We start from the raw sequence: 18,445 nt of genomic DNA, 5'->3' as shown, positions 1-18,445 counted from the left end.
GCCTCCATCCCCATCTCCGTTTCCTAGGAAACGTAGACTCCACGTTCCACTCTCTGTCGCTGCCCCCTTGACGTCATGGTCAGGATGGGAGGGCGGGGCGAGTGCTACCGCCAGGGGCGGGGCAGCACGGGCCGGCAGGCCGGGTCTGTGCACCTGCGCCTCCGCGGGCCGCCTGGGGCACCGTCCCCAGCCCGCCCGGCCCCACCATGGCCAGGCCGCAGAGGACTCCGGCGCGCAGTCCAGACAACATCGTCGAGGTGAAGAGCAAAGTAAGGGCCCCTCTGGCCCCGGCTCCGGCCTCGGCCCTAGGCGCTTCCAATTCCCTTATTCTCCCTTTTCCTGGCTCCTTAGTCCCCACCACCTTTTTCTCGCCTCCATCATTCATGTCCCATTCTCTGGCTTTTCCTCTCGCTTTCCTCCATCTATCCTCCTTTCCACTGCCGGCCACTAGAGTCCTGTGGCCTTGGTACCTGGAGGGCGGGGAGAAGACCTTGGACAGCGTCCCTTGTACTGGAACTGAGGTCTGGGCGCAAGGCTGCAGCTGTTGCGACAGCCCTTTCCGACCTCTAACACCCTCGGACCTGTGGTGGGAAAGGGCACGGGCTCCGTGCTGACCTCTCCTCTCACCCACCCCCTGCCTCCAGTTTGATGCTGAGTTCCGACGCTTCGCGCTGCCCCGCGCTTCGGTGAGTGGCTTCCAAGAATTTTCGCGGTTGCTGCGTGCAGTGCACCAGATCCCGGGCCTGGACGTGCTGCTTGGCTATACAGATGCTCACGGCGACCTACTGCCCCTCACCAACGACGACAGCCTGCACCGGGCCCTGGCCAGCGGGCCCCCACCGCTGCGCCTGCTAGTACAGAAGCGGGGTGAGGAGGATGGGGTACAGTGGGCAGCCTCTGTGGGGTAGGACAGCAGGGCAGGTCTACAAGGGTTAGTCCATGCCCAGGGCATCCAGGCTTCACCCTCTGCAGTCCCTGCCCTTGCCCTGACCTCCAAGTGGTAGGAAATAGCTACAGTGCCCTTTTCCCCAGGCCTGGGCCTGATGGAAAAGGGTTCAAGTGGGAGAGCAGAGTCTCTGATCTCAGCGCCCCCCTCCCCCTCTCCTGCAGCAGAAGCCGACTCCAGTGGCCTGGCCTTTGCCTCCAACTCTCTGCAACGGCGCAAGAAAGGGCTTCTACTTCGGCCAGTGGCACCCCTGCGCACCCGGCCACCCCTGCTAATTAGCCTGCCCCAAGATTTCCGCCAGGTTTCTTCAGTCATAGATGTGGACCTACTGCCTGAGACACACCGAAGGGTGCGGCTGCACAAGCATGGCTCTGACCGTCCCCTTGGTTTCTACATCCGAGATGGCATGAGTGTACGTGTAGCTCCCCAGGGCCTGGAACGGGTTCCAGGCATCTTCATCTCCCGCCTGGTACGAGGGGGCCTGGCTGAGAGTACAGGGCTGCTGGCAGTCAGTGATGAGATCCTCGAGGTCAATGGTATTGAGGTCGCTGGGAAGACCTTGGACCAAGTGACGGACATGATGGTCGCCAACAGCCACAACCTCATTGTCACTGTCAAGCCAGCCAATCAGCACAATAATGTGGTGCGTGGGGCTTCTGGTCGTCTGACAGGGCCTCCCTCTGCTGGGCCTGGGCCTGCTGAGGCCGAAAGTGACGATGACAGCAGTGATCTGGTCATTGAGAACCGCCAGCCTCCCTGTTCCAATGGGCTGTCTCAAGGGCCTCCATGCTGGGACCTGCGCCAGGGCCCCCTACTTCCCAGTGCCCGCAGCTCTCTGCCCTCCCTGGATCAAGAGCAGGCCAGCGCTGGCTGGGGAAGTAGCATGAGAGGAGATGGTAGTGGCTTTAGCCTCTGACAGGCAAGGATGCAGCCCCTTGCCACTCCAGGCTGCTGAGACATGGCAGGGACTTCCTCAGTGGGGGTTTTTAGCTTGCTCGCAGGGGCCTCTTCGTCTGGGGAACATTAAAAGTTTTCTACAAATGCAGTCATGGTCTTTCTGTGTCCCAGCCCTAACATCCTCCATGGTCTAACAATTTTGCCTCCTGCCCTGGACCTGAGGCAGGAGTGATAAGGACAACAGAGAGACCTCCCTGCAGTTGAGCAGCAGGAGGGACACCAGGCTTTGCATTTCTAGGGTAAGAAAAGCTCTTATGGAAACAAACCCCATTGTGTACAAAAGGTTTAATTTTGACAAAGGGATTAAGAGGCTGGGCTGGCCCTTCTACAGCCACCGGTGGCTGGGAAGAGTGCTCTGGGGATACTGCCCACACCACTGCTCCTGTCTTTGGACCCCCATTCTATGATGGGGCTTGATCCTGCCCTCTGCAACTGTGTGGCAATCTTCACTGAGGACCCCCATAAGCGCCCCCACAAAAGGGCTCAGACATCCATCTTCACAAAGACCTTGGGGCGGGAAAAGATCTTGATGGCCTCCTCTACCTGCACCAGCTTCTGGTCCAGCTCAGCATGGTGGCCCTGGGCCCTCAGTGAGTCTGCCCCAGCAGGCAGCAGCACCAGCTCACGTAGCAACTGGCTCTGGCCTATGAGGGATCCAGGAAGAGTGAGTGTTGGGCAGGGGTGTGTGGTCCCCAGTGGGTTCCTCATCTACACCCCCCTACCTCTTGCCTATGGACTCACTCTGGAGCAGATTGCTCAGTGTCTCCAGCCGCTGGTTCTCAGGCATGCAAGTGTGACCAGGGGGCATGGCAGGGTCCGGCTGGCTATGCTGGCGGGCCTCAGCCTCCCGCCGCCACAGATCCCTGCGTTGCAACAAGCTGTGGATGCACAGGCTCAGAGTTGATGGTCCCAGGGCGTAGGTTTTCTCCCACCCTCCACAGGAACCCCTCACCCTGGGTGTTGGGCAGTGGGACCTACTAATGGGGTATGTGGCCCTTCTGCGTGGTGTTGTAGTGCTCTTGGGCTTGCCGTTGCTGCTCCAGCACTTGTGCCAGGACCTGCAGGGAGCGGGAATGCCGCCGGGGGGCCCTCTTGGCAGTGCGGGCATTGTGGCTAATGAAGTCCACATCCAGGCCTGGCCCCTGCAGGACATGGCAAGCATGATGGGGCAGACAGTACTGTGTTGTGCTCCTGAACCCCTCAAGATCCCTGCCCCACCTCCCGACCCCCACACATCCTCTCACCTTAGCATTGGGGCCTGGTGGGTTTAGCTGAGGACTGGGGGCACGGGGTGGTGGGATCCCAGGGCCACAGCGGGAGTGTGCCCGAAGGAAGTGGGTGGGCTCTGTTCCAGAGGCTGGGCTGGGCTCCTGGAGGGTAGGGCATAGCAGAGGAATCAGCCAGGCTGAGGTCAGAGTCTTAAGCTGGCCGTACAGCTGAGCTTCTGTTCCTTCTGCCTGTGAGGATATTTCTCTGTATCTAGCCCTATGGGCCTCCTCCCTCTTGAAGAAGCACTTCTATCCATGAGCATTTAAATATGTGTGTCTCTCACATCTTTAAGAAAACAACAAACCATTCCTCCTTCTACCTCAGTCCTGGCTTTTGACTACCATTCTTTTTCTCTTTCCCTGCCAAGCCTCCTGGCTCTGTCCCCACCAAGGTCACTCACAGCTGGCTTCCAAGCCATTAAATCCAGGGTCACTTCCCTGGTATCATTGTCCTCAGCCCAATGCTCAATAACTCCTGGGTCTCACTCCTCAGATCCAGACCTGACTCTCCATCTGCTTCCTGGATACACTCCTACCCCCTGGGAATCCCACAAATGCTTCAGCTTCAACAAATTCACATATGACCTTATTGTCTCTTTTCTCAATTCTGCTCCTCCTTCTGAGAACCCTGGACAGAGAAATGGTACTACTATCTACCCAAGACCATCCCACCACCATACCCCTGCACTTGCCCTTCTCACTGCCCTTAGAAATAAAGGTTGAAAAAAAAAATTTTTTTTTAAATGATGTGGGTCCAGCTGATTTCTTAGCCTAACCTCATGCTCTTCTCCCTTCACATTGATCTGAACATAACATCCCACTGCGCATACTCCCTCTGGTCTTAGGACTTCTATCTGTGAGGTTCCATCTCACTAGAATGGTTCTCTTCAATTCTCCCCTTGCCTAATACCTATTTGTCTCTCAGGATGACCCAAGCCATCACCACTCCTGAGGAAGCCCCCAGCCCGACTCTGCAGCAGGCCGGCTATCTCTTAGCCCCTGTTTCCCTAGTCCTCTGTGATTTTCATCTCCATAACTCAGATCAGAGTATAACTGCTTGTTGGTCAACAAGATGAACAATGCTTCTGGCTCTCCAAGGCAGGTACCTGCAGCTGGGCCTTGACCCGGGACTCCACCTTGTCATATTTGGGTGAACGCCACAGAGCCTTCAGGGGCCTGGGCTGGCCCTGCTCCCGGCTGCGCTCCTGCTCACGGAAGCGCTTCTGGATCTCTCTGATCCGCTTCAGGTTCTCCTTCTCATAGTCTTTAGGGTCCTTCCCTGGGAAAAAGATGTTGCCAGACTCTGCCCTACATACAGCCCATGAGATCCAACTCCCATCAGTTCATACAAAGGCCCACACCTTGCCTCCTACAGAAAGATGTCCATGACTTCTCCATCTAAAACAGTATACACATACTCTGCCTCATCACTTTGTTCCCTTCCTGACATAGTCATTACCTTCTTCTGTCCCTGATTATTTTCTACATTTTTATTGTGAAGTAGACCATTAATCATTTTGTCTATCATAGCCATCTCTTTACTTGTTTACTGTTCTTCTAGCACCTATAAAGAGGGCACACAGTAGGCACTCAACAGACCACGTTTTGCTGATGCCTGAATTCATTAAGCTGAGCTTGGGTTTCCCAGGGACTACTGCATTCAGTCCTCTTCTTTGAGGAAGTAGCGCATTTCCCCCTCCTTTCATAGTTGGGGAAACTGACACTCAGAGAGGCAAACCCTGAGCCCAGAATCTAGCAAGGAGAAGCAACGCTTTTGATCTCAGCGTTTGACCTCATCGTACTAGCTTCATTGCCCCTTGTATCCGAACTTACTCTTGGAAGAGGCCCCTGGGCTTAGGGAGATGCCCCCAAATTGCAGCAGCACTCCTCCGACGCCATGCCTGCCACGGTCCAGGATCTGTCTGGCTCCAGGACCTATGCGGGGACCGCGCGGAGGGGTGGCGTCCAAGTCGAGGTCCGAAGTGACCAGGTCCAGCTTCAGCGCGTTTCCCTCAAGGCGCCCTTGGGCTGAGAAGCCAGATGGGGCCGAGCGCGAGGCTCAGTGGTGGATCAGAGCCAGACCCTCACTCGGGCCTCACCCAGCCGTGCCACCCCCTAACTCACCCGAGGCCGGCCGCCGGTAGTAGTCAGGGAAGAGCGTAGGGTCTGGGGGGATTGGCCCCGAGATACGGGACGGGCCCTCGCACATGCCGCCTGCCGCCTTCGTCACCCTGCAACGGTGTACCGAGGCCTGCTGGGCTGCACATTTCCGACCCCTGGCCCCTTTTCCAGCCCCGTGCCTCCTCCCGGATTCTGGACCCAGACCCTGACCCCAACGGTGCCCCTCCATTCCCTGCCTCTGCCCCGCCGTCTCACCCCGCAAAGCGCTCGCCGCCTCCTCTCCTAACCCACTTCCCTGCTTCGTTCGCGACCCCTTCCCCGCAACACTCTGACAAGGGGCTCACCGGAGCAGTTTTGCCGCCGACTGCTGCGACCCGACGGGCTTGCTGTTGCCGGGCAACAATAATTTCCGTCCCTGAGGTCAGGGGCCAAGGCCCCCTGGCGCAAAGCCTTCTGGGGCTTGTAGTTCCAGCTTTGGGGAGTGAGGCACAGAGCCACGGTCAGGCACCCTTTCCACCCGCCTGCCCTCGCCGCCCGGCCGGTCTCTGGGGTCAGCGCCAGGTCCACAGGTCCGGCCCCTCGCTCCGCTCCCCGAAAGCAACCGTCGAGGAGGTACTGACCCTGCGCAGCCGTAGCTTCAGCAGGGGTCGAGAGGCGGCCAGGGTCCCAGGAGAGGACGGCCGTGGGGCAGGCACAGCTCGTAGAGTCGCCTGGCGGCCACGCTTAGACCTCCAAGGTGACCGTCAGGCTGTGGTCTCCAAGCGACTGTCCGCGGCGCTCTGGGAGGCCAAACTCTGTGCGAGGCCCCCCTAAATGCCAGGACAAGCTCCTCCTCGGGTGTCTAATTACTGATCCCTGTGTCCTTTGCCTGGTGACCAGTTACCTATGTATCACCCTTAGTGTCCAGTGATGGCAGACCAGTGCCTGGTACCACACTATGAGGCTTGCCAGACCCTGGGTGAAGACAAGTGCCCAACAGTCCAAGTCTCAGAGCCAGAGCTCCAGGAGGAACGACTCAAGCTGAAGGAAGAGAGGCTCAAGCCAGAGGTGGAGTCACTAGAGGAGAGAGGCCCTCCCAGGCCTATGGCCTCCATTGTGAGGCCCAGTCCTGGTCCGAAGAGGAAGCCAGTCAAGTGAGGGGGCTTTCAGAGGGAAGGAGCTATAGGGCTGGTGGGGAGGGTGGGCTCACACTCCAGCAGGATCCCTAAATCCTGCACTCTTACATAGTGCATCCTTATCTCCTGCCACCACCATCACTCCTCACTCCTTCTGTCCCGGAGGAACCCTGGCATAGGGAGCATCCAGAGGAGGGGTCTCAGGCCTTGTAGGGTACTAAGCTCACATAAGCTTTAGTTCCCTGTCCAGCCCAGAGCCTCGCTGACCAGGAAAGGGACAAGAATCTGGGCCGGGGGTGGTGAATAGGCAGGGTTATTCCCTATGGTCAGGGCACAGGAGCCAAACCTGGAGGCTGGCTCCTTAGGCCTCCTGTCCCCCAGCCTCCCAGGGCCTAGCCACCAAGTCCATCCCAAAGCTGAAGCTGAGATGCCACAGGGGCTGCCACCGCAGAGGGAGGAGCCAGAGGGTAGCCAGACTGAGCCCTCACCATCTGCCAAACAGCACAAAAAAGCCAAGAAGCGCAAGAGTCTGGGAGCTCCAGTGCTCCCAGCTGTGGCCAGCACAGTGTCTGCACCTCCAGAGACCTTGGGGCTGGAGCGTGAGTGGCAGCCCCTGGACCCTCCCCTTTTCTCCTGCCTGATGGACCCCTGTCATGGCACAGCTTGGTGCTCCAGCCCCTGCCCTGCCCTGGCTGTTTGCAGGAAAGGCCCAGCGCCTGCGGCCCCTGTACCAGTACATCAACTATTGTAATCCTGAGCTGAATCAGGCAGGGGAGGGGGACAGGGAGGCTGAGGTGGACGTGGAGCCTGAGTTGGAGTTGGCCCTGGTCCCCGAGGAGGCAGGTGTGGAGCAACTGCAGGCTTTGCTGCCCGTGACAGGTGAGCTGGGGTCAGGCCTCACTCTGCCCTGCCCCAGTACATTCGTGTCCCCCACCCATGCACTGGCTCCCCTGGGAGAGGAGGTTGGAGAAGAGCCAGGGTGTTTGCCCAAGTTGGGGATCAGTGGCTGCCTCAAGGCTGAGGTGGATAAGTCAACCCAGGTGGACATCGATAAGATGCTGAGTGTTTGTGCCGCCCCACTTGTACCTCCACTCTCTCCTCAGTACAAGTGACTTTCCCGCCTCCACTGGAGTCTCCCCTTCTCCCAAGCCCAAACCAGAGCAGCAGCCTAGGCCTCAGGAGGAGGGGGAAATTTGGCCCTTCTCCCTACTTGGGGCCTTGGACTTACTGAAAATAAACATTTTTCCTTTTCTCAGACTTCATGATTTCCCAAAATAGATGGCTGAAGAGAGGCTGGGAAGGTGGGGGCAGGGTGTGAAGCCTGATTGGTCACCTGGATCATCCAAGAACTTGACAAACATACAGGTTCTTGGGCACTATCCTAGACATAACTGAATCAGAATCTGCAGGGGTGGGGCCTAGTTCTGTGCATTTAAAGGCTCTTCACATGAACCTGAAGGTCAGATAGGGTAACAGTGGGGATGCAGAGAGAGGTGATAAGGGAGAAACGAGGCAGAAAAAGGAAAGGGACTGTCAGGCCACAGGAATCAGGTGCTTGGCTTTGCTCCCTGTCTTCCAGGGAAGGGGCCTGCATTTGGTCTGACCTCAGGGGATCAATACTTGGGATCTCCCACTGAGGTGTCAGAGTTCATTTGCCTGCCCCAAGAGTGGTGTCTTTGGAATGTTTTCCACATACTGGGGACTACAGCTGGACCAGACTTTGCCCCCAGAGTGGCCCTGCCAACAGAGGCATCTGTGACTTTTTCCTAGCAGCCAGGGGTGGTGGTGGATGTGAATGTTCTCCTGGAGCCCTGCAGCCAAGCCACTGGATAACTGAAATTATCCAGTTTGGCCACTTTGGAAACCCTCGTATCGTGCCGCCTCCTCATCCTCCTGAACGTACCTCAGATACCTTAAACATAAAGAATTTAAAATTAAATGAGTAACTTCTCCTCCCTCCAATCTGCTTTCCCTCCTGTGTCTCATCTACACAATTGTTCAAGCCAAAATCCTGGGTGTCACCCCAGACCCCATCCTGTTCTTTGCTCATTGACTCCTACAAGCTAATCAGGCATCAAGGCTGGTGAATGTGCCCTCTAGATTGAGAACCTTTCATATCTCATAGTCAGCACTTTTGCCTTGGGACAGTTATTCCCCGGTGAGAGCTCACTAGTTTCTCTGCCTGTGGTTCCTTCCCCAACCAATCCACCCCACTGATCCTGGTACACACATAACCTGAACCTGATGGTGTTGCTTCTCCCTGGCATGTTGCTCCTCTTGCTCCAAGTGCCTTAAAAACTTTCCAGTGGCGGGGCGCCTGGGTGACTCAGTCAGTTAAGCATCTGACTCTTGCTTTCAGCTCAGGTTATGATCTCGTGGTTGATCTTGCGGTTTGGGAGTTCGAGCCCCACATCGGGCTCCAGGCTGATAGTGCGGAGCCTGCTGGGAATTCTACCTCTCTCTTTGCCCCTCCCCTCCTCTCTCTCTCAAAATATATAAACTTAAAAAACAAAACAAAACATAACTTTTCAATGGCTTCTATAAGTCCCTGACCAGCCACAACTTTCTTACTTTCACTCTGCACATGGGCCTTCTCCTGCCTAAAGTGCCTTCATTCCTTTACCCCTCCACCTGACTAGTGCACTCTTACCTTGAAGACTCGGGCACTTTACTCCGTGCTGAGCCAGGCAGCACCCAGTGTTGCCCTATGTCATAGCATTTACATATTACTGCCGTTGTGGGTTAGAACTGTTCTTGGAACTAGGTTGTGAACTCCCCAAGGGCATACATCATTGCATTGCACCCATCTAGTGGAGAGCCCCCATAAAAGACACAAAGATAAGGAGACCGAGGTGGGGGTGGGGAGCTGAGGAAGTCACAGAGGGCAGGTCAGGATCTGAAAGGCTGAGGGTTGGGGCGCCTGGGTGGCGCAGTCGGTTAAGCGTCCGACTTCAGCCAGGTCACGATCTCGCGGTCTGCGAGTTCGAGCCCCGCGTCAGGCTCTGGGCTGATGGCTCAGAGCCTGGAGCCTGGAGCCTGTTTCCGATTCTGTGTCTCCCTCTCTCTCTGCCCCTCCCCCGTTAATGCTCTCTCTCTGTCCCAAAAATAAATAAACGTTGAAAAAAAAAAAAAAATGAAAGGCTGAGGGCATCCAAAGTCCAGAACCATGTGCAGGGCCCCTCGAATACTGGTTTTGCAAGGTCATTGGAAGGGATAGGGTGGGCAAGCCCAGATAGAAGTAGGAAAAAATGTGCATCATCCCAGGCTGCTTCTATGTTTAGGAATCACTTGGAAGCTCACTGGCCTGGTGGCACAGACTACAGGGCAAGTCATGGGGTCAGTACATTTTTGCCCATACGTGTCCCTGGTTAGTGACTGAACCACCCCAGAAGATAGTGTCCACAGGGACCATGCAGACCAAATCTTGTCCATAGGGATGAGCATGGATTCTTTGGAATTTCTCAGAGGTAAAGGACTCTTCACATAACTGAGTTGACTGCCTCACTTTATAGCTGAGGGAGGAGAGACCTGGAGAGAAGTGGCCTTGCATGAAATCACACCCTGGGCACCAGGGAGTCAGCACCCTTTCCTGAACCCTGTAGATTTGTGGACCTGAAAACTCTGGCTAAGGCCTGACGCAGGCCAGCACTGACAAGGAAACTCTGTTCCTCTCTTCCAACAAGTGGCACAGGAAATACTCAGTAACCAGCAAAGAACTGATCTATATTTGCAGGTCTATTACCTGATAGGTTTTCCTAAAGCAGGGTGGGTGACAATAGCCACAGAAAGGAACAAGTAACTACTATTGTTCCTAGAAGCTCAATCTAAGGGGGAAATGCTGAGTAGGATGCAAGGAGACAGGTATCACAGAAGAGCAGAGGACCAAGGCTGTGGGACCTTGAGGTGGGTGTGGGTGTTGGGACTGCTGTCTTGCCTAGGGAAGCAATGAAGAGGCAGCCCTTCAGCTGACTCTTGAAGGAGATTTGGGTGGCCTTCCAAGCAGGGGATACACCAGACACAAAGCCTTGCTAGTATAGAAGTCAGCCTCACTCAGGAGGGCCATTTAGCATGGCTGAAGCAGAGGCATGGACATCAGGAGACCAGGTTAGACAAGTCTGGGAGTGATGAGAAGGGGTGCAGGCAAGGAGGGATCTTGGCCTGATATTTTGGAGAGGTCATGTGGGCAGCAGTGAGAAGGGTAGAATGAGGAAGGGAGACTGGGAACAGGGAGGTGAGGAGACTGCTGATTGTCTGAGTGAGTATGAGGCCTACATTTGGTTGGGGGGTTGAGAAATAAGCAAAAAGTATTTTGAAAGTTCTTTTCTGGCTCTTCCTGTAAGTGGCCTGAGGTGATCTCTGAAAATGGTTCGCTATTCACTTGACCTGGAATACCTGACAAAATCATGCCAACAAAAGGTTCAAATCTTTGTGTTCACTTTAAGAACACATGTGAAACTTCCCAGGTAATCAAGGATATATACATCCGAAAAGCCACCAAGTATCTGAAAGATGTCACTTTGCAGAAGCAGTGTGTGCCATTCTGTCGCTACAATGGTGGAGTTGGTAGCTGTACCCAGGCCAAACAGTGGGGCTGGACACAGGGTTGGTGGCCAAAAAGAGTGCTGAATTTTTATTGCACATGCTTAAAAATGCAGAGAGCAATGCTGAACTTAAGGGTTTAGATGTAGATTCTCTGGTCATTGAGCACATTCAGGTGAACAAAGCCCCCAAGATGTGGCATAGAACTTACAGGGCTCGTGGTCAGATTAATCCATACATGAGCTCTCCCTGCCACATTGAGATGATCCTTACTGAAAAACAAAAACAAAAAACAGATTGTTCCTAAACCAGAAGAGGAAGTTGCACAGAAAAAAAAGGTATCCCAGAAGAAACAAACTTATGGCCTGGGAGTAAATTCTGCATAAAATAAGTGCAAATAAAAGCAAAAAAAAAAAAAAAAAGTAAGTTATTTTCTGGTTGTTGTTAGAGAGAGGAAAAACAAACTCCATTTTCAGAAGCCTGGAAAAACTTCATTCACTCTGACTCCAGGAAGGTCCTGAAATTTAGGAAACGGGACCTGGGAGGTGATGCTGCTTTCCTCCAGGAGGGGGCGGTGCAGGACAAGCCTGAACCCACGTGCAGGCACAGTCCATCCTGAGGGCCAGAACCCTGCTGACTTCTAGGCCACAGGCACTTGGGCCATTTTAAGGTACATCTCCTCCCCAGGACCAACCCAAGAAATTTATAATGGTAAAGATGTCTGAAGGATGGCCATGGACCTAGGCTCTAGTGAGTACCAACAGAGGACCCCAGGGCCCTCACAAAAGTAGCTGTGCACCAAGCCCACTGCACTCTGCCCTAGGAATTCTGGGAACCTGTCTTTGTCAACAAGGGATTTGTTGTAGAGCCCTATAAAACCTAAGAAATGCCACTGTGGGGCAGTAAACCTGAGTCAGGTACAACTGGGAAAGGTGCATGAGCTTTCTTAGTAAATCCCCCAATTTAGGAGGGATCCCATCTTCCTAGTAACACACAGAGGGACTGACCTGGAGTCAGGAGGAAGGGAACAGCCTCTCTGAACTCTACCAGCATCCTGCCTCGCAGGGCTCTCTGTAGTCTTTCCTTCTCCTAGTTGAGGGCAGACAGATTTCTGCTGCACAGAGAAGGCAGTAACCTGGAGGGCAGGACCTGAGCGGGGAGGGGCAATGTCTGGGCACTCAGTCTCTGAGATCTTTAAGTGCTGGGGAAAGAGTAGTTCAGGGTCAGTCTCTGTAGTCAGATGACCCTGACCATGCTCCTCCTTGGCTCCATCACTTTTAACTTACAGGAGGCAAGTAACTTTGCCCCTCTCTGCCTCAGTTTCATGATCTGAATAATGAGAATATTAATAGTAGGACCTCACAGAGTGGTTTGGATATCAAATGAAATATGTGTGAAGTGTCTCCGGGGGAGGAGCATTCAGTAAGCACACTCCCCAGCACTAGTCACTGTTATTTTAGCTCACAAGGACAAAGTTTTAAATCAGGACCACACACAGGAAAATAGGCCTACTGACTTCTAGAAAGGGTGCCAAGAAGAGGGAGATTTCCCTGAGCCTTTCTCTCTCTGGCAAGGAGCCCAGGGCAAGGCAGAGAGAGTGAAGTTTAGAGAAGGGAAGAGTTCAGTCTAGGCTTAATCCTGGCAGGCTGGCAGAGGAAACGAAGGGGGTGTATGTGTCCACTTCCCCGAACCCCCGACCCACCTCACCTCTGATTGACTTCGTTAAAAGGCAGTCCCAGTGTAGAATAGTTAATAAAAAGCATGGTTGGTGACTGGCTATCTAGGTCAGGCAGCGTGAGGCTGTACCTACTCCAAGGGCAGTGCATCCAGGCTCCCCAGGACCACTTCTCACCTCCCCTCTCCCAGGGTTTCCCGGAGCCAAATCCATGGTTGTAGGAACAGAACTCTTCCTGACCTTCAGCCCGGGAAGGCCTTAAACTCTCCCTATCTCCCTGACCTGCCTACCAGGTCAGGGAAGTCTTGAGGTTAAGGAAGTCTTGAGTCTTGTTCCCTGAGAAAAGACTTTTCCTTGGAGGACTCCTGGGATTCTGTCACAAGGGAATATGCCCACCAGACCATGATGGATCCAGGGCAGGCCAGATCTGCTGTGGCCACAAGGAGAGAGAAAAATATAAACAAACTACAATAAACAAGCCTCTCATTATTAAAGAAACAGAACTTACCAAACAACCAATTGCCATAGTGTCAGACTTTCTCATTTATTAATATTTATCAGATATTCCAGAACTCTCCCTGTCTCCTCTCCACCAAATCAGGGACCCTTTGCCCCAGGTCAATAGCCCCTGAGAGCTCACCCAATGAAGAACCCACTCCCTCCTGCCAGGGAAGGGGCAGCCTGGGCATATGGGAAGGAGGGCAGGTACGGATCCCTGAGGGATGGCTTGCTGCCCTCACCATTCCTGAGATGCTCTAGCCCAGGAAGGGCATGAAAACAAGGCTTGTCGTTTTCCCTCAGGCCTGAGGAATCAGCCAAGCTGGGTCCTTGCTGTGCTTTCTCACCTAGTTATGGCCACAAATAGGCTGAAGCAGCCTCCAAGTCAAGCTTTTGCTGGCTCTGCTCACCAGCATGACTATGCAGAGACCTGGGGGCAGCTCTACTTGGCTACACTGTGGGAGCTGCTAGCCCTCAGCTATACCACCACCCTCCAAGTCTGAGCATTGGAGGGGGTGTTTCCCCAAGGCCACCTGGGGCTTCACCTGGACCCTGCCCAAGTTGACTCATGAAATGAAATACACTATGTATGCAATGGCCAAGACCTCCTGTCTCATCCTTCTGGTCCCTTCCCATCCCTTCTGCCCCATGGCAGGGAGCCCACGTGCAGGCTCACAGGTTATTCCGTTGGAGAGCTTCGCATAGGTTCTGGTTGGCATCAGGTTCTTCCGTCATCACCTCCACGGCCTCCCACTCCCCAGATCTGCTCGACCTTTTGATGGCATCCACCACACTCTGCATGTACAGCCCATCCTCGAACGAGGCGGCCATGGAAACAGGGATGTGGTCCCATGTGCGGCGGTCCCCCTGCCCCTGGAAGGACTGGCGCAGGGCCTGCACCATGTAGACCATGCCCTTCAGGTAGAGCAGTGGAACATCCTGGGGCCCCTGCTCGGGCAGCCCTGCACCCACAGCCAGTGAGTCCCTCAGGAGCAGCTCCTCTTGTGTGGCAGAGTTCTTTTGCCCATACAGGTCAGCTCCTCTGGCAACAAGGCGCCCTGCAGAGCCCACCACCATGACCTCGTGCACAAAGGCACCTGGCATGTTGAAGTTAAGTGTTACCGTGCTGCACACGCCTCCACCCATGAGCATCTGGAAGAAGCAGAAGTCATCACTGGTGACATGTCGGATGCCACGGATGGCTGCATTCTGCCTCACAAAGGTCTTGAGCAGCCCATGCACCTTCTCAGCTCTCCGGCCAGTCAGGTGGGTCAGCAGGTCCACGATGTAGGTGCCCATGGTGTGTAGGCCCCCACCACCCATAAGCTCGTCGCAGATCCAGCCATAGTTGGGGCTGAGCAGGCTGCCTGAGTAGATGCGCGCATCGCAGATCATTACCGCGCCCACGTAGTGCTCCGCTATCAGCTGCTTCATGCGCACAAAGGCAGGCAGAAAGCGCAGCACATTCCCCACCAGACTCATCAGCTGTGGGTAGTAGCGCGAGGCTGTCACCATCCGGAATGCATCCACCGAAGTTGCTGCCTTCTCACAAACCACATTCTTCCCAATACCTGAGAATAAAACACACCAAAAAGTCTGAAAGTTCCAAGGGATTTACAATGAAGGAAAAAATATTTTCTTGAAGGCAAATGAACTCGGAAAAGCCTCCTGTATCAGATGGTGGCCTGGGACAAGAGGAAAGGCAATAGCTTGGATAAAAATGGTACCTGGTGACTGGGACTGGAGAACAAGCTATAGACTGCAGAATGAAGAGTAAATTCTTAAGGGAAAATGAAAGGAGTAGAGGTAGAAGGTGCAAACCAGGAATGGCAAGTAAAGAGAGGAGGTATAATATGTAATTTTATGGGGTGCCTGGGTGGCTCAGCCGGTTGAGCAACCAACTTCCGCTCAGGTCATGATCTCACAGCTCGTGAGTTCGAGCCCCGTGTCGGGCTCTGTGCTGACAGCTCGGAGCCTGGAGCCTGCTTCGGATTCTGTGTCTTTCTCTCTCTCTGCCCCTAACCCCCTCACATTCTGTCTCTGTCTCCTCAGAAATAAATAAACATTAAAAAAAAAAATTTTTTTTTAAAGTTATCTAGCATTCCTGCTAGGAAGCCAAAGGAGAGATGAGAGAAGCTGGGAACTGATTTTTGTCTCCAGGGAGTGGGAAAAGCATGAATGCTGAGTGCTTATTAGCTCAGATTTTTTGGAGGGTGAACAAATTTCAAGCTGCAATCTTTTCTCCAGCTCATATTCTCCAGATTACCCAGGAGTGAAGTGCCCCAGAGCACCTCTTTGTTCACAGGAAGTAAACTTCATGGTCACAATATGCTCAGTGACTCCTTTGGGGTTTGAGTGGGCAGTGCCTCAAGGCAGGTCCAGCTGACATGGCTCTCCCAGTCCCGCCAACTTGACCCTGGGACTGTGTGTCTCTATAAGAACAGACCAAGGACTCATTCACACCCTCTTCCTCCTGACAGTGAGAAGACAGATGACCCTGCTTCACTGAGGGCTGGGACATAAGATTCCAGAAGCCTCTGGTCATTCCTGTCCTTCCTATTTGTATTAAAAGACCCAAAGTCTGGTGCTTTCCTATACCAGGAACCAGAAAACAGCAGGCTTGTAGCCAAAGAACTTGGGATTTCCTCTTTCTTCCTACACAGCTTGGCAATGGTCTCTGTGAGAACCCTAATATATAAGCAGACTGAGAGCCTCTAGAACTCTGCCTCTGGATACACCTGGCATCACCAGCCTGTATTCATGTCACAGGGATGGCAGGAAGTCAAGTGACCACAATAGCTTGATCCCCCTGAATTAGCCTTCTGTTAAAGTGTTGGCATAGGCCTACTTCTAAACTCAGTCTGAAAGCCATTACTTGCCCTCCTAAGAATCTAGTGTCCAGTGAATAGCTCCAGTGTCACACATCCTTAGAGTGCTCTCTGGAAAAGACAAACCATCTACAATTTTTGGCCAAAATGTACATGCCCCCAAATCAACAACCAGACACTCATGTTCTTACTCACTCCAATGAACGTTTGTCCTTACCAATGCATTAGGCAAGAGGTGACAGACATTCTCTTCTCCTCAGAACAAGGGAAACAAGTAGCAGTGGCTTGGACTCTCCATCATGGTAGTGTCCAGGAGGAGTGGTCAAGCCTAGTGGCATACCAGTTTCTGGGCCCAGAGATCTCTGACTGCATCAGAGAAATATTTTGCTCCTATCACCTTCATTAAATAATTTCTCTGTCGGGGCGCCTGGGTGGCGCAGTCGGTTGAGTGTCCGACTTCAGCCAGGTCACGATCTCGCGGTCTGCAAGTTCGAGCCCCGCGTCGGGCTCTGGGTTGATGGCTCAGAGCCTGGAGCCTGTTTCCGATTCTGTGTCTCCCTCTCTCTCTGCCCCTCCCCCGTTCATGCTCTGTCTCTCTCTGTCCCAAAAATAAATAAACGTTGAAAAAAAAAAATAATTTCTGTCAATTAATTATATGCTACCTGAATTGTCTCATTTACTTTGTAATGTGTGTTATCTCTAGTCTCTCCAACTGAACTGTGAAATCTGAAGGCAGGGAGGGCTCTGATCCAACACTGCTTTGAATGTCCTGAATGACATCAGGACAGTGCCTGGCACCTAGAAGGCATTAAAAAAACAAACACCAAACAACAACAACAACAACAAACATGCTGGATGACTATTTACTGGCTTGTTTTCCTACTAAATTAGATTCTGATTTACATTAGAAAAAGAGAAAAGGTCGCCCAGAGTTGACTGGGAAGAGATGCCCAACAGGAATTGCAGGAGAACAGCTCAGCAAGCCCTATACTGCCTTGTGCTTCCCAAGGGGGCAGACATGTGAGCTGGCTGTCCTGTGGATCCTGTCAGGGAAGCCCAGCACTGTCCGAGGGCCTTCCTGACTTCTGGAACACAAGATTGCAAAATGTGGCAGGAAGGGTGTGCACTCAATCTAGTGAAGGACTGACAAAACATGGGAAATGGCAGCCTCGTTACACCCTCCTCTCCATCCTTTCTGAGGTGCTACGTGCCACGGAAATGGAAGAACAAATACATCAGTCACAATTTCCCATTGCCCAAGTCTTTGAACTCCGACTTCAAACAGGCCAACTTTACATTGCATGAAGTGTAATGATCTCTGGTCCCTGTGACAAGACAACTCTTGGCATATGCTTAATTTTTGCTCAGGGAGTTACTTATGGGAGGCAGGCAAGCCTCGAGCATTTCTTTCCACAGCTGTAACACCCCCAGTGTGCCCTCCCCAGGACGGCTCTAAGGGTGAGTGTTGTCCCAGAGTACCATTACCTGCAGACCAAAGCCCAAGAAGGACCACAGAGGCCCAAGAGGAGAACAGTGACACACAAGACACCACCCAGAGGGAGATACATCCTACTCTTGCTATCGTCTGACTATCCGTACCTAGAGCCTTCACAGATATTTGCCGGGTGAGTGGAGGGGGGATATTGATGCACACAAGATCCACGTCTTGATGCAGCAAGACATCATCGGTCCGGCTGGTGTAGAAGGTGATGTTCATCTCCTCGGCAAGCTGCTTTGCTTCCTCCTCAGTCTTCCCCCACAGGGCCTCCACGGTGAACCCTTCTGCCCTCAGCAGTGGGACCAGAACCCGGGCAGAGCTGCCGGTCCCAAACACGCCCACTCCTGGGAGCATCTTCATGCCGGCTTCTCTGTTCACCAACTCATCTCCTCACAAGAGCCTCCAGCATGAATACGACCTTCCCACAGTCCTGGTCAAACATGGCTCCTGGAACAGCAAGCATTATACTGGCTATTAGTGGATGGCATACTCAGCCGAGGCTATCTTCTGGACTTATTTGGAAGCAACAAGTTCTCTGCCACAAAAGCACAAATGAAATACTGCTCCAAAATGAAAAGCTGCAAAAGCTTTTCCCATAGAGACTTAAGGATATTAGCAATATACATCTACTGAAAGGAAGAAAAATGAAAAATGAGTAAAGCTGGGTTAAATCTCTGTTCTGTTACTTAATGTTTTGTGTGACTCTGGTCCAATCATTTAACCATCAGGGCCTTAACTGTAAAAGTTCATGATTCTATGATATTAGATTAGAAAAAGGAAAAGAGGAGTGGGAAACAAAAACCAATACAAGTTGGAAGAGAACTACCTAAGTGCTGTGCAGATTATAATTTAAAAGTTTATGGTAGCCAGCATAGAGAACGTTCACTAGAAACAAACAAAATTTTTTTTTCAACTACCAAACTGGCAATAATAGTAACAGGAAGTTTAAAATGGTATTTTTTGTATAAGGATATTCACTCCAACATTGGCTATGATAGGT

The 18,445-nt window shown here is 52.9% G+C and overlaps 4 protein-coding genes and 1 pseudogene across 7 annotated transcripts in view; 3 read left to right on the top strand and 2 right to left on the bottom strand.

Moving 5' to 3' along the window:
• The first annotated feature begins 120 nt into the window (after nucleotides 1-120).
• Nucleotides 121-1,937, top strand: PARD6A (par-6 family cell polarity regulator alpha). Of its 2 annotated transcripts, none has more exons than XM_047835307.1 (3): nucleotides 121-269; nucleotides 645-867; nucleotides 1,114-1,937. In XM_047835307.1, the coding sequence occupies exons 1-3, from the start codon at nucleotides 207-209 to the stop codon at nucleotides 1,860-1,862; spliced, it is 1,035 nt and encodes a 344-aa protein (XP_047691263.1). In that variant the 5' UTR covers nucleotides 121-206; the 3' UTR covers nucleotides 1,863-1,937. The 2 variants fall into 2 exon arrangements, with proteins under 2 accessions (XP_047691263.1, XP_047691262.1); XM_047835306.1 differs by having other exon boundaries at nucleotides 1,111-1,937.
• ENKD1 (enkurin domain containing 1) lies at nucleotides 1,917-5,722 on the bottom strand. The gene is made up of 8 exons (XM_047835305.1): nucleotides 5,637-5,722; nucleotides 5,296-5,402; nucleotides 5,005-5,199; nucleotides 4,278-4,450; nucleotides 3,148-3,273; nucleotides 2,882-3,045; nucleotides 2,645-2,781; nucleotides 1,917-2,547 (listed from the first exon to the last, which is right to left on the bottom strand). Exons 2-8 carry the CDS (start codon nucleotides 5,378-5,380, stop codon nucleotides 2,387-2,389), a joined length of 1,041 nt encoding a protein of 346 aa, XP_047691261.1. The 5' UTR covers nucleotides 5,381-5,402; nucleotides 5,637-5,722; the 3' UTR covers nucleotides 1,917-2,386.
• On the top strand, nucleotides 5,662-7,629 carry CE2H16orf86 (chromosome E2 C16orf86 homolog). The gene is made up of 4 exons (XM_047835308.1): nucleotides 5,662-5,904; nucleotides 6,193-6,425; nucleotides 6,789-7,006; nucleotides 7,110-7,629. Exons 2-4 carry the CDS (start codon nucleotides 6,202-6,204, stop codon nucleotides 7,517-7,519), a joined length of 852 nt encoding a protein of 283 aa, XP_047691264.1. The 5' UTR covers nucleotides 5,662-5,904; nucleotides 6,193-6,201; the 3' UTR covers nucleotides 7,520-7,629.
• A 3,140-nt stretch (nucleotides 7,630-10,769) lies between these two features.
• On the top strand, nucleotides 10,770-11,482 carry LOC125152826 (60S ribosomal protein L17-like; annotated as a pseudogene).
• A 1,660-nt stretch (nucleotides 11,483-13,142) lies between these two features.
• GFOD2 (glucose-fructose oxidoreductase domain containing 2) overlaps nucleotides 13,143-18,445 on the bottom strand; it is a 32,386-nt gene continuing 27,083 nt past the window's right edge. For 2 of the 3 annotated variants that reach the window (XM_047835302.1, XM_047835301.1), the window contains exons 2-3: nucleotides 17,547-17,892; nucleotides 13,143-14,690 (exon numbers count right to left, since the gene is read on the bottom strand). In XM_047835302.1, the coding sequence (XP_047691258.1) occupies nucleotides 13,792-14,690; nucleotides 17,547-17,805 (1,158 nt within the window). In that variant the 5' untranslated portion in view covers nucleotides 17,806-17,892 and the 3' untranslated portion in view covers nucleotides 13,143-13,791. The remainder of the gene's footprint in view (nucleotides 14,691-17,546; nucleotides 17,893-18,445) is intronic. The other variant, XM_047835303.1, reaches the window with a different exon arrangement.

The sequence above is a fragment of the Prionailurus viverrinus genome, chromosome E2, assembly GCF_022837055.1.
Source record: "Prionailurus viverrinus isolate Anna chromosome E2, UM_Priviv_1.0, whole genome shotgun sequence".
In the NCBI taxonomy this organism is placed as follows: Eukaryota; Metazoa; Chordata; class Mammalia; order Carnivora; family Felidae; genus Prionailurus; species Prionailurus viverrinus.
This window is presented reverse-complemented; position numbering and strand designations above follow the sequence as displayed.

Excerpts from the sequence above, each read along its gene's own strand:
- ENKD1 (XM_047835305.1), bottom strand. The coding sequence starts at position 5,380 with ATGTGCGAGGGCCCGTCCCGTATCTCGGGGCCAATCCCCCCAGACCCT. Across the intron at positions 5,200-5,295 it reads CTACCGGCGGCCGGCCTCGG|CCCAAGGGCGCCTTGAGGGA; the intron begins GTGAGTTAGGGG and ends CTGGCTTCTCAG. Across the intron at positions 2,782-2,881 it reads AAGGGCCACATACCCCATTA|CTTGTTGCAACGCAGGGATC; the intron begins GTAGGTCCCACT and ends GTGCATCCACAG.
- PARD6A (XM_047835306.1), top strand. The coding sequence starts at position 207 with ATGGCCAGGCCGCAGAGGACTCCGGCGCGCAGTCCAGACAACATCGTC. Across the intron at positions 270-644 it reads TCGTCGAGGTGAAGAGCAAA|TTTGATGCTGAGTTCCGACG; the intron begins GTAAGGGCCCCT and ends CCCTGCCTCCAG. Across the intron at positions 868-1,110 it reads CCTGCTAGTACAGAAGCGGG|CAGAAGCCGACTCCAGTGGC; the intron begins GTGAGGAGGATG and ends CCTCTCCTGCAG.
- CE2H16orf86 (XM_047835308.1), top strand. The coding sequence starts at position 6,202 with ATGGCAGACCAGTGCCTGGTACCACACTATGAGGCTTGCCAGACCCTG. Across the intron at positions 6,426-6,788 it reads CCGAAGAGGAAGCCAGTCAA|CCTCCCAGGGCCTAGCCACC; the intron begins GTGAGGGGGCTT and ends CCTGTCCCCCAG. Across the intron at positions 7,007-7,109 it reads AGAGACCTTGGGGCTGGAGC|GAAAGGCCCAGCGCCTGCGG; the intron begins GTGAGTGGCAGC and ends GGCTGTTTGCAG.